The following is a 16,888-nucleotide window of genomic DNA, read 5'->3' as shown; positions in this document are numbered from 1 at the left end:
GTTAGAAAAGAAAATTTAAAATAAAAAAAATAAATAGATATTTGACATTTGTTTTCAGTGCGATAAGGCTTGCATATTTGTACGATACGCTACTTAATGCTCATCAAAAAAATTATAGAAAAAAAATAATAAACCTTATTAATATATCTTAGTAAAAAATATATAAATAAAGTTTAAAAAAAAAAGCTAATAATTATTAAAATGAAAATTTAAGAAATCAATTTAATTAAAAATCAGTATATCCGTATTAGAATAAAGAAAAAAATAATATAATTATTGTGAATGGAGAATTGATGATACGGCAACGATAAAAAAAAAAACAAATAACTATTATTAATGTATTATAAATTATTATTGAATATTGGGGGAGATAATAATAATGAAAAAAAAAAACTAAAAAACAAAAAAAAAAAAAATGTATAATTATGTAACAAAAAATTTTCCTTCATTAATCCTTTTTATTAATTTCTTTTTGTTTTTCAAATTTAAATTTTTATTTTATACCTCGTCTATAATTATTTCAACAAATTGATCATTTTAAACATAAGTAAACTATAGATTTACATTGATTTTTAATCTAGACGTTGAATATAACACATGATATATTTATTTATTAATTTTTTTCTTTTGAACAAATTAATGTGTTTACAATCTACAACGAGTATCGATAACATTATTTTGACCGGTCAGTCATGGCATCAAAACACTGTGAGCATCAGCACGTTCTTCTTCAAGTTCCTTAACAGTAATGTCCAATTTTGTTTTTGCAAAATCATTAATTTCAAGACCCTGTTTAAAAGAAAAAGAAAAACATTCCATTAATTATTTTCCTCAACTAATCAATAAAATTATTATCTAAAGTTATTTTTGTAACATAAAAACATAAACAAAATTTAAATTAATTAATTTGTTTTTGCAATTATGTTTTTTAGTAAATAACAACAAGATAATAATAAATTTAAAAAATATATATAAACATGCCTGAACAATTGTATATTGTTTGTCTTTGATTGTAACTGGAAATGAAAAAACAATATCTTTTGGTATTCCATAACTTCCATCAGAAACAACACCCATGGAAACATATTGTCCTGGTTTTGTTCCAACAAACCAATCCCTCATATGATCAGCAGCAGCATTAGCAGCTGACATTGCTGATGAATTTTTACGTGCAGCAATAACAGCAGCACCACGTTTTTGTATTGTTTCAACAAATACACCATTTAACCAAGCATCATCATTAACAGCAATTGGTACTGATTGTTCATTAACCATTGCATGTGATGCATCTGGATATTGTGTTGAGCTATGATTACCCCATATAATGACATTTTTAACTTTATCAACTTGTACACCAAGACGTGATGCTAAAACAGCTTGAGCACGATTTTGATCAAGTCTAGTCATTGCTGTAAAATTTTCTTTTGGTATTGATGGTGCATAATGTGAACAAATAAGTGCATTTGTATTTGCTGGATTACCAACAACAAGAACTTTAACATCTTTACGTGCAAATTTATCCAAAGCTTCACCTTGTACTTTAAATATTTTAACATTTGCTGATAATAAATCTTTACGTTCCATTCCTTGTTTTCTTGGCATTGCACCAACTAAAAATGCTGCTGATGCATCTTTAAATGCAATTTCAGGATCAGTTGTTGGTGTTACCTCTGTAATATTATATAATATATTATTAATTATTTATTTCAACTTTACAACTAAAGTATAGGTATATTTATTATATAAAGCAATAATTACCACGAAGAATTGGAAGAGCCAAATCTTCAAGCTCCATGACAACACCTTGAAGGATTTCCATGACAAATGGAAGATCAAGTAAACGAAGATTAATTGGTTGATTTAGTCCAAAGACACTTCCTGATGCCAATTGATACAATAATGAGTAGGCAATTTGCCCAGCTGCACCAGTAACAACAACATTAATTGGTTCTGACTGTAAAAAATAATTAAAACATAATCAATAAAGATGAAAAATATTTTGCTTATCAGTGAAAAATAAAATAATAATCAAAATCAATCAAATAAATTATTTAAAATAAAACATTATTTATATTTTAAGTTATAAAATAATTAAAAACATTTGTTTATTATTTTAAATTGTATTTTAAATCACAAAATGAAGGTCAATCGTAGGTTGAATGAATAATAACTTCAATTATTTATTATACCACGTTTTTTTTTTTTTTTTAATTTTTATAACGTTTTAAAATTTCACTGAGTTGTTTAATTTAATTAATACATTGTTATTGTTTATAAATGTCAATGATCTTACCATTTTAGTATATGAAATTAAAAATTACTTTAATTTTTTTTATAGATAATAAAAATGATGGCTGGAAATATTAATGACGTCGCAACTTTGAGTCAAGAGTGAAACTGAATAAATAATATTAATAAAAATGACCGATCTAATGACGCTTTTGTTCGACACAGTTCGACACTGATGTGCTGGAACTTTTTCATTTTATACATATATATATTTTTAATATGATAATATTAATATTTTATGATAATAATAATCATTATTTTGATTAACTGTCATTGGCAGTCGGCCAACTAAAATTTCCCCGCCAAATCATTAACATTAATAAACATAGAATATCAATAGATGGCGTATTGAGTTTTGAAATTTGGATTTAGAACAATTTATTAGAATATTTTTCAACTAGTTTATATCAATTCGTAACTTAATTGATAAATTATGGAACTAATTTTTCTCAATTGATTAATAATTATAACATCAAATAGCTAGACTTGTTTATTTTTGTTATTGATTTTTATAAAATCTTGTTAAATTTAATATTCTGATTTGACAGGTGTTTGCATACATATCATGTCATCATCCTTTCTAGAAATTAACTTTCAACTAGTTATCTAGGAGCTGTATAAACCGAGTGGATCATCTGTATAATCACGTACAACTTGAGTAGAGATAGTTGGCTTATTTCAATTAGTCTAGGTCAGTTACATCATTTTTATAAATTAAATCAAACTCAAGTTGTTGATAAAACAAAAATAAAACATTATTTATTTTTGAATTTTAATGAAAAGTAAAATTTATATATGTATATTAAAATATTTTGTGAGTTTATGCATTGACACAAATTTATTTTCTTGAAAAAGTGAAGGGTCACAACCTCGAGTGCCAAAAACTTTTTAATCTAATGAAGATATTACCTTTTTTGTATTTTTTAAAATTTATTTACAAATGAAATGACATTCAATTGCCTGTTTCAAAAGAAATTTGATTTAATTTAATATACATTATTCATATTTTAATAATATATTGATTATAGATTTATGACTTTTACATTACATAATTATAATAAATTGTTGCAAAACAAATATTCGTTTATTGATACTATATTATATTTGAATGATTTTTATTTAATTTTTTATTAATTTACATGAATAATATAAATAATTTCATCACTTAAAAATATTATATGAGTTTTAAATTATTTTTTATTTGACCAATAATAATTTTAACATCAATTATATATCAATGAAATATTAACCAAAAAAATTTTCATGATCAATATATTATAAAATTAATTTTAAAATCAAATAAAACTAATATTATAATAATAAATTTTTCATTTTTATTTCAATTACGAAATAGTTAATTTGAATATTGTCATAAATATTGGTTCTTTTTTTATTTCAGCATTGTATGTCTTATCAATTATTTTATTTAAAAAATAAATAATTTTTGAATTTTCAATATCATGTGTTGTCACTATTGTTGAATTTTTATTTTCGACTGTTGAAATAACAATTTGATATACAACATACTACTTATAAGTCTCAATTTATCTTGAATAAATTATTGTCATGAATCATAATGATAAAAGCATTTTGATATTTTAATTTTATCGTGGTTTATGTATATATTAACATTTACTTTTTGAAATAAAATCTCAATGATAATATTATTAAAACAAATTTATTATTAAAAGTCTGTTGAATATTTGAATAAATTATAATTATATCATAAACCATCAATCATAAATTAATTAAACCCTTAAAAATATCTTTTTTATTATTATTATTAAAAAATTTATAACTAATTATTAAATAAAAAAGTACTTGAAACCAATGAATTTAACCAATTAGTAATAGATTGATGATGCATTTTTTTTTTGCAACCAATTGAAAAAAAAAAAAATAAACCTCAATAGCCAATTAAATATTGATAAAAAAATATCTGCTATGATGCTATGATAAATAAAATATAAAAAATATTTAAATATATTTTGTATTATACTTATTTTAATTGAAAAAATGTAATTAAATTTTTATAGTTTAAAATTTTAATGCATAAATATTGAGAAGATAAACTAAACAAATTATTAACTATAAAAATTTTAATTAAACATTAATAAATTCCTTGACGATGTAATAGAAATTTAAAAATATTATTTTTTAATAATTGGCTTTTAGGAATCTTGACATTGTCGCCACTGTTGATGATGGTCTGACCATAGCGTCGATATTACCACTAGCATTTTATCCCTCTAAAATAATATCAAAACTATTTTATAAATTTAATTATAAGAAAAATTTATCATTGTAAATTATTATTTTAATAATTTTGTAAGTTATTTTCAAAACTAACAATTATTTGACATAAAATATCATAATATTATATGAAAAAATGCGGAGCGAAAAAAAAACATAACATAGTGCTGAAAATTAAGATATATACAAATGAGTATACAGAGATTGAGTAGATGACATTGCAAATAGAGTGACAGGGGTAGAAAAATAAACATATACATCTATAGAAACATCAACTTGCAATATAACGCATCCCGCGGCTTATGCATATATTAAATCTCATCTACTAAATCTACATTCTCGCAAACATGTATTGTTGCAATTTTGCTCTATGAGTATATACTGTGTCTGTGTATTTTGATACATAAAAATAGTAACTATGTACAGTATTTTGCGTACATATACATGATCTATACATATATGTTTTCAATATTCACAGCAATCCTAAATTAATTTGTTCGCTTGTAGCGTTGATCAGCATTGATATTTACCTTCAACTTTTTTTACATGCAGCAATTGACCTTATATTCATTTTTTTCATTAAAATATTATATTTTGTATGTTGCAAAACAAAAATAAACAAAAAAATTGTTGTATATTTTTAATTAAAATATTATTATTTCAAAATTTTAATCAAAATTTAGAGAGAAGGAAGATCTAGTTATAACAAATTAAGTATTGATATTTATGTAAAATATAGATTTTAATAATTTATAATATATTTATAATATGTTGTGATAAGAATTGATAAGAATTTAAGGGATGAGGTGGTTGATATTAGTGCCATCTGACGGTGTGTAATTTACCATTTACAAAAATGAAATGATAGTAGCAGACATTGCCGTCAGACTGTGTCAGACTGTCAGTTCGGCTTCGGCTGCCGGCAGTTGTGCGTCGGTGGTCTTATTTATACACTTGTCTTGTTATTGTTGTTGTTTTTTTTACTTGTTCATATCAGTATCTGTTATACTCCAAAACACGCGTGGTCATAAAAGCTCAGTGACAGTCTTGACAGGACACTTTACTCAATAAAGCTTCATCAATTCTCAAATACAAAAACAATTTAATAATTATTCATCATATTAATAACATTTAATTATTTTTTTGTTTTTTAAATTTTTAAACATTTGTGCGTGTTGTTTATATTGTTTTTTATTTTTTATATTGTTTTTTTTCTACTATCATACTGGTGAAGATTCACTCTCTGTATGCCCGACTGACAAGGTCTCTCTCTCCCGTTTGTTCGGTCGATAAAACCTCAAGTGAATAATATAAAAAAAAAAAATTATAAAAAATTGTATCAAATATTGTTGTAGTATAAAAAATTCAAAAAATAATTTGAAAATTAAAATTGTAAATTCATTTTATAGTATTATAATTTAGATATTATTAATTAAAAAAAAAACTTACGTGATTTATTGTTTTATATTGTGTGTGTGTGGGTGTTTGTGTAGTGTTTGTTTTTTTTTAATTTTAATAATTAATTAACATAATATTAAAATGCGGCGAAATGTTAAAATAGTGCTGGTACTTTCATGCGCCTGGATGTTTGTCTTTGTTTACTATTATCATACTTCGCGAGATAGCAAGGTGAGTTTATTTTAGATAAATAAATACCTGTGTATTTTAAATATTTATTTGAATCACGTGTTTTTTTTAAAAATACACTTTTGTTATAGTACGATAAAAGCTCGCAATTTTTTTTTTTTTATGTATGCGTTTAGGATAATATTCCGAGTGTAAATATATAAATTTTTTTAAACTTTTTTTAGTCGTTTATTTTTATATTTAGTAATGTTACATATTTTAATATTCAAAATTTTACTCGAGTATGAAATTAACTTTGTAAAATTTATACTGTATAAAATTTTACTGATAGCATTTTGTATATATAGTAAGCGTGAAACTGTGTATATATACAACAGTAATTAAACTACTATATTGAGTATTTTTTTTTATTATAAATTTTATTAAATATAAACGAAAAAAAAAATTGATTAAAAAGATTTTTCTCATTATTAGAGTACAATTGATTGACGTTTAAAATTTAAAAGAAAAAAAAATACAATTAATACTATTTTTTATTAATAAAATAAATAAAAACAAGCTTAAAATAAATTATTTTAATTAGTATATAAAAATATGTAGGTATGTTAATTTGTAGTTTATAAAAAAAAAATCAAATTAAATGTCAAATTGATGAATATGAAAATTACCATTGTATTTTATGTTACGTTATTTTATGTATTGCAAATTTAGCGTGGCGTATCAGATCGGAGATTAGTGGGTTAACAACAAAATAAAATATAACCAACTACCTCAATGCAACTGAAAGTCATTGTTTTTTCATTCACTCGTGATAAATAATTGTTAATACAAAAGCTCGACATTATAAGAATATACAACCCTCCATTTTTCAACTGTTTGTTTTATTTTTAAAAAAATATTTCTTCTCTTATTTTAACATTATATATATTATCATTAATTACAATATTAAGTACTTTAAATTGACGATAACAATATATAAATCTTGATGTATTATTTTTTCTTTTTAAAGCTTTTTTATATTCATCTTTTTAGCAATTAAATTAAACCTAGAATTTTATTTTTAATTGCATGAATATGTTTCTGGTGAGTCATATTAAAATTTATCATGGATTTCACTGTCTTATTATTAAAACCTCTTCTTTTTTTTGGATATTTTTTTAACTAAAATATATATCTCTGTGCTAAAATAAAATTTAAAAAATTGGTTTACTTTGTGCTGAAATAATTACTTCAATTGTAAATCAACGATTGATTTAATTTTTGATATTTTAAAATAAATTTATTTGTTCTTTATTGATATAATAACTAATTAAAAATATATCTATATAAAATAATATTGATAATTCATTTGTAGTAAATTCAATTTGTACAGTAGATATTTACTTTCTAGTTGAATTAACACGAAAAAGAAGAGTAAACATCTGACTTTTATATTGAATGTTGAATTTACTTTTTTTGTTGAAAATAAACTTTGCTTTATATATATCTATAAATAACCAACACTTTCTTGAGTTTAATGATTGACGCTTTGAAGCTTTTTGAAATTTTATTTTTATTATTTATTTTTGTTATTTTGAGCTAATATTTACTTTTAATTTTTGCAAAATAATTGCAATAAAAACTATCTCGTTGTATAATTACAATTTATGTATTTAATTTTTTTTCTTATAACTTATCTTAGAAACTAAAATTTTAATACTCCAAGTATTTTGCATATATGTGGTAACAAAAAAAAAAAAAAAAAAACATTATAAAAATAACGAGGTAGTTGAAGCTGCTGTTTGTTTTTTCTTTATTTTTTTCATAATAATTTAACTGAGATTTTCGTTATAACGAGCTAGAAAGAGTCTCGTTAAAGTGCTGGATGAATCTCAAATTGTATATGTAAAAATTTGTGTTACATTGTAGACATTGTCTATTAAACATGATTTTTTATATTACAAAATAATCTAGTAATAATAATAAAGTAATTATAAATTAAATGAAAAATTATATATTAATTTTTCAAGACTATTAAAATTCTTTTGATGTGATAAAATTTTCTGTAATATATTAATCTGCATGATAATTTTTTATATTACATTTTAAATGTTTTTAAGCATTCATTTTTTATTTCTAATTATTTTATATTAATTGCAAGTAATTTTAAATGAAATCGTTTCGTTATTTTTCTCGTGAAAATTCGCATCAATATTTTTTTATCATAACGTTGTTTGAGAAGAAAAAAAATAATATTTATCAAAAGAGTTACAACGTAGTGTACAGAAAAAAAAAAATAATAATAGCAAACAAATACAATCAGCTTAATAAACAAAAACCTTTAATTATTTATTTGTTTTTAAATTTGAAAATTTTTCCTTATTGCCATTGTAAAACTTTGTTCTCTTTATTGTAAAATTTGCTTTTGTATTATTTACATTCAAATAAAAATAATAATTATACAACGAAATTTTTTCATTTAGCTGAATAAATATACTCGATGAGATAATATAAAACCGGAAAAATATATTCCATAAACTTTTTTTTTTATTTTTCTATCTACAAATTACAAAAGAAATTATTCATTTTATTTTTTCATCAATTTACTGTGTTACTTTAGGTTTTTCAAATATTTAAAAACCCATTTATTTTACAATTTTCAATGGAAATTTTTTTTTTTTACGTATAAATTATAGAACAAAAAAAATGAAAAGAGTTGTCAAGAATTTTACATAGAAAAAACTTTAATAATTTTATTTATTTTTATATATATAATTAAATGCTTTTATTTTCTCTTTTTTTTTTTTGTATATATAATTATTTGCAAGTAATTATTCAATTATAAAAAAATACGTAATATATTTTTTAATATTTCTTTGTTCAAGGTTCAAAAGTTGAAATTTTTATTTTAATTATTTTAATTTTTGTTTTATTATTTTTCAAGCTGATCTAAATTTATTACAAATGAATAATTGACATTTTGACAGATGCAATGTAATAAAAATCACACGTAAAAGTTTGATTATAACCGTAGAAATAAATTTTTAATTTTCAACCACCACACAAAATAATATATATACATTTGAACTAGATGCTCATTAATTAAATAATAATAAAACTTTTTTAAAAATTTATTCAACTCTACTACAACAACATACGTATATAATTAAATATAATATTTTATTTCAACATACATGTTTCACAGCACAACTTAATAAATTAAATAAATTAAATAAATTAAAATTCATTATCTAAACAAAAACTTGTTGTTTTCACTTTGATGATTCAGCTTAAATGTAAAAAAATGAAACATTTTTTTGTTAAATAAAAACTAAATAAATAATCTATGGAATATCTAATGAATATATTTTATAATAATAAAAAGTTGAATGAAAAAATAAAAAAGATAAGAAATTAAAGAAGGTCATTCATTCCAATTGTTCTTTATGAAATTTACCATTAAATTTGTAATGTTTTACTTGGTTTATTGAGAGAAAAGAGGAAAGTAAAAATAAAAAATACCATTGTAAATGAACCGACTGTCAAATAGGCCAATGCACACACTAGATTACTTTTTCATTATTTTTTTTTTGTATGTGGTTTTGTGTAATATTTATAGCATTGTTTTTTTTTTTCAAGTAATGTGTATTATATAGTGATACAGTCATTGAACGATTTTATAAATTATTATTTTTTGCTTGAATTTTTTTTTTCATCCCTGGGCATTTTATTCTCTCTGACTATTTATATGATGTTTATAAAATAAAAAAATGTCATATTTTGAATTATTTTTATATACTGTGAAAGCCAAAGTATTTTCCACACCATATAATGTGATTTAGGTAATGCCTTATGAAATGTTTATAACATATTTTTTTTATTTTTATTTTTCTTAAATTATTTTGAATGAAAATACCAGCTATATATTTTTTTATCTCTAGTATAAAATGACTGTTTGTCATACAAATAAAATTACTTTTAAACTTCGAGATTTGTATTATATATTTTTTTTTTATATAAAATAATTCCATCTCAACAATTTTAAAACTTTTCAAGATATATATTTTTATCTATTTTTTTCATTTGTTTTATATATTTGTAAAAATAAAAATATTGAGTCTCCAAATTTAAAATAATTTTTTTAAATAAATAAAATATGTTAAAATATAATATCAACTTTTAAATAACTTTTTATTTTTTTGTTAAAATATTATTTTGATGTTTATGATCATGATTTTATAAAATTTATATATTTGTTTTGGAGGATTATTTCTCTTAACTATAGTTTCAAATAAGTTATGGCTTTGTGAAGGGATATACTGACCAGTGAGGCAATGTGTTACACGGTTTAATATAATAAATAGTATAGGTCGGTGGTCCCAAAGCTTTGGTCCACGCGTATTTTGCATTGTCGCTTCGTTGCATCGGTGTTTTATTGGCTCCATTACATTTTCCTCTCTCGTATCACATATAAATTTATATATACACACACATACAATCTCAATCCAATTTACCAGCAATCATATACCCGCAATATATAAAATAATAAATAACAAAATATCATAAATTTATAATAATTATAAATTAAATAAAAATATAGAAAAATAAAAATATAATTGTTTGTTTTGAGCTTTTTTATTAATTTAATTTTAATAATTTTTCATTAATTTATATGAAGATTCATATCAATTTTTTAAATACTATACTTATGATATTTTCATTATGATAAAACAATTTTTTTTTTTCTCTTAAATATTATATTATTATTAAATTATTATTATTTACGATGGCAATAAAACGTTTACTATAATAATTATACTTCAATTTTTTTATTTCATATAATTTTAAGTACGAAAATAGATAAAAAAAAATTTTTTAAATTTTTTCTTGAATATACAATGAATATTCATTTGAAAAGATATTAAAAAATAGAATTTTTTTTTTTTTTTTTGATGCTTTTATTCATTTATTATTATTAAATTATTATAAGGTTTTCTTGAAAATAAAAAAAGAAAAAAAAGCGTGAGCAAAACAACGTTGAAGTCTAGCTATATGATGGTTTTATAGAACAAATCCTCTTTTGATGAGCAGATTTCTTCTTTGATAAACCTTATCTTTAAAAAATATATAGAAAATTTAATTTTTTTTTCATGGCATAGTATTCTTTGATTAAATTACCAAAGTATATATAAAATTTATACAACTGCCATTGGTTAAGTACTATTATTATTGTTATTGTAAAAAAGAAAAAAAAAAAATTAATTTTCGTCTTTAATTAAAATAAGCATGCGGAAATAAAGAGACGAGGTCACGATAATAATACTTGGTATTTTTTCTGATAAAATTTCATATTGTTGTAGTGTTTTAGTTAAGTCTTAAAATGACCACAAAAATTCTTTGTAGTATAAAGGAATGATATAAAATTTAATAAATGCAATAATGCTATTTTCAATTATATTTTTCTATAAAATTATATTATTATTGCTTTTTTTTATATATATATTTTAAATGATAAAAATTATTAGATTTTCTTTTTTAATGTACTAATAATAATATAGAAGAAAAATTAAATATATATATAAAAGAAAAATGTATAGAGCTATTTAAACAAACCGACTGGTTTTTAATGTTTTTATTTTTTTTATTTTTCAGGTGAGTGCTTGTATATCAAGTTAAGGCATTTCGAGGTTTCATGACTACTGTGAGATAATATTGATGGTGGTAGTTTTGGTCTTGATGCAATGGTAATGCACAATGCTTGTGGCCAAAGTCCCTGATGTTTTCTTGGCATCGTATTGTGAAACACAGTTTGTATATACAAAATTTTCATGTACATAAACCAATGCAACTTGCTTGTATTTCTCTCGTCTACATTCGTAATCGCAATTTTATTTTTAAAACAAAAAAATAAAGTGAAAAATAAAATACACATATACACACCAAATACACTGAAATAAAATCCTGATGAATTATTTAAAAAAAAAGATTAAATTAAAATTTAAAAAACTGAAACTAGGCTAAAGAATATTTTCTTTTTTTTTTATATAGTACCTATGATAATTTATCAAGTAAATCAATTCATTTGCCAATGGGGTTTTCAAGAAAATTGTATAATAAATTATTTCACTGAGAGCATTGCATCAATGAAAATTGCCGCCAGGGTTTATTTTGAAAAATCTTTATATGAAACTATTGTACAAGATTTATTAGTTTTTGCCTTTTGTTATAATTCAATTTACCAATCTTTTTCTTTTATTATTATAATTTTTTTTCAAGTAAATTTAATATTTATTCTTCATTCTTTTGTTGAGTATATTCGCCACAAATTGACTTGATTTTTAAGTAAATTGTCTGTATATTTAAAATCTATTTTTACCTTGTGGAAATATTTTAAAATTGGAAATGAAAAATAAAATATAATTATAGTTTAAAGATGATATATACAAAATCAATATTTAATAATTAAAATATAAATAAATAAAAACAATTTACTGTAGCGTGCATCATTCTAAAATTAGAGAGAATATTTTTCATCACGCTATTTTGTCTGACAAAATAGTGGCGTCACGAACCAAGAGGTCAATAAAATGTCTGGCAGACAAACAAAAATAAATGTAATTAAAAAAAAAAAAATAATGAATTCACATATATGAGTATATGAATTTGATTTTAAATGATAATATAAAATTACAAGTTGAGTTAAAAAGTCATCTATAGTCGCATGAACATTTTCCAAGTTTGCCGGAAGTAAACCGCGTGTCGGCCCTAACACGATTAACTTCCTTTTTTTTTTCTTTCTCTTTTTGCTTCAAGACCACCGGTACCCACAGCATAATTATACCGGATTACTTCCTGAGCTACTAGAAAAAAATAAATATAATAAAACAAAAATTGTGACGAGAGGAGAAAAAACTAGCTCAATTCGAATGCCCGGGAATTAAATATATAAAAGGGGTAAAAACTGCAAGATAAAAAAAAACAAATAAATAAATAAAAATATATATATAATGAAAGTAAAGAAGACCTTTCGATGCGCAGGGCATAGGGTCTTCAACCACCACCTCTGATTAACTTAAATAAAAAAGAGTTAAAAAATAAAACTCAATTCATTAGTAAAACTTTTTTGCACTTTTTTTTTTATTTTTATTTTTGCGATGAAAAAGGTCAAATGACTTATCGACTTTTTATTTATTTTTTTAACACAATTTATTATTATTATTATTATAAAAAAATTTGTTTTTATATTTTTATGATTGTGCATTGTCTATTATTTTATTTTTAAAATAAAATCACGATAATATATATATTGGAACAATTAAAACAAAATTTTAATCACTTTATCAATTGTAAAATATTTTTAAATACTGAATTTTTTTTTGCAATATTTGAATGGCTTATTATATTTTATGATTTTTTCTGGTAGTATATAAAAATAAATAATAAATTAAAACAAAAAGGGATATTGTAAAATATTATCATGCTTTTTTTTTAAATCAAAGTGTTGAGTATTTTTTATTTTTTGTTTTTTTTTAATTATATTGCATCGTAAATTAACAACAAAACTTTATGAACAAGGTTTTGGAGAATTAGTTTTGTTTGTCATTTGCATACAGTCTTTAATCCTTTAACAAGAACCAAGTGAATATAGTTGTCTATATATTATATATATATAAAAGTTTTTGAGGCCACGATGATTACCGTTCACTGAGTTGTCGTCCTTGACGACCTAGAATTTATTTTATACACAATAACTTATCTCAAGTAATCTATAGTTAATTTACAACACTTATATTATAATTATAAATTTTATTTATCATTATTATTTTAAGTTTATCAATTTAAATTGCTTCTATTTAGTCACACTGTATTCAGTCAGTGATATGACATGAAGACGATGATGACATGCTATGCATTTTTTTTGTTTTTAAATTTTTTAATTTTGACTTTCACTTTTATGAACATCATGTGATCCACTTTCTTATATTTATTAATATCAACAGGATGCACAAATTATTTATTTTCATTTCCTTTTTTTTTTTTAATCTTGTAAAGTTGCCTTTCTATTGTTTTTTGATATTTAATTATTTATCAAGATGATTTAAAGAATTTATATTTCGTCATTGTTGTGCGGTATTTGACAATAGAATATACTTGCAACTAATTAAAAATATTTATAAACACTAGCTGAGCTTTATATTAAATCGAAATAAAAAAATATTGTATAATAATTTTTTTTTTAAATGATTAATTATATTGCTAAATATCGAGTGTGAAAAATGATGTTATTTATATTTAATTTAAATGATTTATTTTTGATTTAATTAATTTGTGAAAGTTTGTACAAATTTTTGGGTAAAAAAAAGATATATTTTGATGAAAAATTGCAGCGAAAGTTGAGTGAAAATAAAATTAAGAATAAAAGGAGTAAACGAATTTTGATATAACAAGTTGAGCAAAAAAATTTTTGATACGAGTAATTTGTTCGTTTCACTTTTTTATACTAAATTTATTTATTTTTATTTTGGAGCAAATATATAAGACTGGTGAAGGGAAAGATTCCACGTTCATCAAAATGCGTGCCAAGTAGTTGTAGCCATTAACTTTCTTTTTTGCCACCTAACAATTCTACTTTTGATATAATTAAATCGACAAAAAGAAAAATTAACAAAGTCACTAGTGACAAATCGATTTTATAAATAGTTCAATTGACTTAACATCAAAACAACTAAGTTTTCTAATCAACTGTTTGTTGTATATTTTTATTTAGTTTATTATTTATATCCCTGAGTCAATATAAACATGACATTTATGAGTATATATTTTAAAAAAATTAACACAAGCAAAGAAACCAAAAATTTAATTCAAAAAAGTGCATGTAAACATTCAAAAATTCCGGGTTAATTTACATCTTTTTTAAAATTTTATATCTCGATTAAAATAAGCGAAAAATATTCAATAATTTTCCATTAAAATTTTTATTCACACTATACACTTGCCCGAAAAATAATAATTAGTTAAATAAAAATAAAAAAAAAAAGTAATGATAATAAATTTTGTAAAACTATAAAATTTTTAATGATAATAAGCAAGACTAAAGTACTATGAATAATATTTAAAATTAGATTATAAAATTGCAATGAAAAAAAAAAATAATAAAAATCCATTTAAATAACTGTATGTTTTCTTTATCTCAACGAAAAATATTCAGTAAAAATTGTGTGCATTGTTATAACTATTTAAAATGACCATAAAATATTAATTAAAAACAATTATTAGCTATATAAAAGAAAAAAATATAAAACGATTGATTTAATTAAAATTTTAAAAGCTTTCAAAATAATGATTAAATAGTTGATTGGAAACAAGGACATTTGTATTTTCAATTTAAGTCAATTTAATCTTATCGTGATTATGTTGTATGTCTTCTTCATTTTTTATCCTTTTTTCTTCGGTTGCTTTAAGTGTATCTTTCTCTATCAACTAGAATCTTTTTTTTTTTTTTTTTATCGAATGATGTTGCTTTTGCTGAGAGTTTTGGTTTGAGGATTAGGGAGTGATATCGTTGGAAATCCTAGTGGCACACCAATGCAAGTTTCGGATTGTGCCAAGGTCTTTTTTACTTCAAATATGTGTGAGTGTATATAAAAGAGAAGAGTGTAAGTGAGTAAACGAAAAGCATCGTTGCGCTTTTTCACGAGAGTGCCCCTTTGACCTCTTCAAAATTCTATTCTCTCTTATCCAAACAAATTATTGACTGGAATTTCAGTAGTTCAAAAAAAAATCACATAATTATTTTGCACAATTTACTGATTTGTATCATTAAAAAAAAACCACTAGTTTAGCCAAACAAACTTTTATCAAAATAAACACAATTTAATAGTCTTTCCTTTTTTCTCAGCTAAAAACTATTTTTATTAGTACATTTAGTTTACATGAGGAAAGTTAGTTAAGTCGTGAAATTTTTTAACAACTAGAAGCTCAAAGTTTGTGGTTTTTTCAAGTTTTTTTTAGAAACTTTTTAAATTTGCATCAACAATTGAAATATTAATGCTTTTATTTTAATTAATTTCAAACATAGTATTTTCTTGTACATGAAAATGTATTTTTTAAACTTTATTATTAATGAAAATTATGAAAAAAATATATACATATAGTACTATGTACAAGTGTGGTCATGCCTAAAACTTGAATAAAAAAAAAAATCAAACAACTGAATGTTATTTGTAGTGAAAATTTATTTTTATATATTTTTCAAATTTTATAGTTGAAAAGTTTTGCTTGTAGTTTTATGTACACATATTCACTGAAGTTTTACTAAAAAGCACTATCATCATTGAACACAATGAGTTCATAGACAGCCCAGTAGTTTTCGTTTATTCACGACTAACCGTGTGTACAATTTAAACACACCCATTTTATTTAAAATGAATAAATACATAAAATTATTCATTTAAAATTCTCCTAAATATTGGGAGAATTAAATTCTTTATGAACAATAATTTTAATCCATGAATCAACATGGTTTTCATTATCAAATAAAAAACAAATTAATTGAATATAAAATTAAATTTTTTAAATTTTCAATAAGCCATGTTTTGTTAAATAAATATTAAGAATAGATGATTATTGAAATTGATTATAACATGAAATAAACAGATGAATTTATTGTCAAATTAAAATTAATATTATTACTATTTCCAATCAACTCACTAAATGTCTATCAATGCTATCAATTAAATAGCTAAATACTGTGGTTGGAATCATCATCAATATTTAATCA

General features: G+C 21.9%; 2 protein-coding genes across 2 annotated transcripts in view; one reads left to right on the top strand and one right to left on the bottom strand.

Moving 5' to 3' along the window:
- Positions 1-432: 432 nt before the first annotated feature.
- Positions 433-2,476, bottom strand: LOC122852345 (malate dehydrogenase, cytoplasmic). The gene is made up of 4 exons (XM_044152108.1): positions 2,294-2,476; positions 1,759-1,954; positions 982-1,670; positions 433-789 (listed from the first exon to the last, which is right to left on the bottom strand). Exons 1-4 carry the CDS (start codon positions 2,294-2,296, stop codon positions 691-693), a joined length of 987 nt encoding a protein of 328 aa, XP_044008043.1. The 5' UTR covers positions 2,297-2,476; the 3' UTR covers positions 433-690.
- Positions 2,477-5,435: 2,959 nt separating this feature from the next.
- The window catches only part of LOC122852331 (polypeptide N-acetylgalactosaminyltransferase 2), a 67,200-nt gene continuing 55,747 nt past the window's right edge, over positions 5,436-16,888 (top strand). The window contains exon 1 of the mRNA XM_044152084.1: positions 5,436-6,171. Within this exon, the coding sequence (XP_044008019.1) occupies positions 6,082-6,171 (90 nt within the window). The 5' untranslated portion in view covers positions 5,436-6,081. The remainder of the gene's footprint in view (positions 6,172-16,888) is intronic.

This window comes from Aphidius gifuensis, linkage group LG3, assembly GCF_014905175.1.
Source record: "Aphidius gifuensis isolate YNYX2018 linkage group LG3, ASM1490517v1, whole genome shotgun sequence".
In the NCBI taxonomy this organism is placed as follows: Eukaryota; Metazoa; Arthropoda; class Insecta; order Hymenoptera; family Braconidae; genus Aphidius; species Aphidius gifuensis.
Note: the sequence above shows the minus strand (reverse complement) of the source record. Positions and strands in the feature narration are given on the sequence as shown.

Excerpts from the sequence above, each read along its gene's own strand:
- LOC122852345 (XM_044152108.1), bottom strand. Across the intron at positions 1,671-1,758 it reads GGCTCTTCCAATTCTTCGTG|AGGTAACACCAACAACTGAT; the intron begins GTAATTATTGCT and ends ATAATATTACAG. Across the intron at positions 790-981 it reads AACAATATACAATTGTTCAG|GGTCTTGAAATTAATGATTT; the intron begins GCATGTTTATAT and ends TCTTTTAAACAG.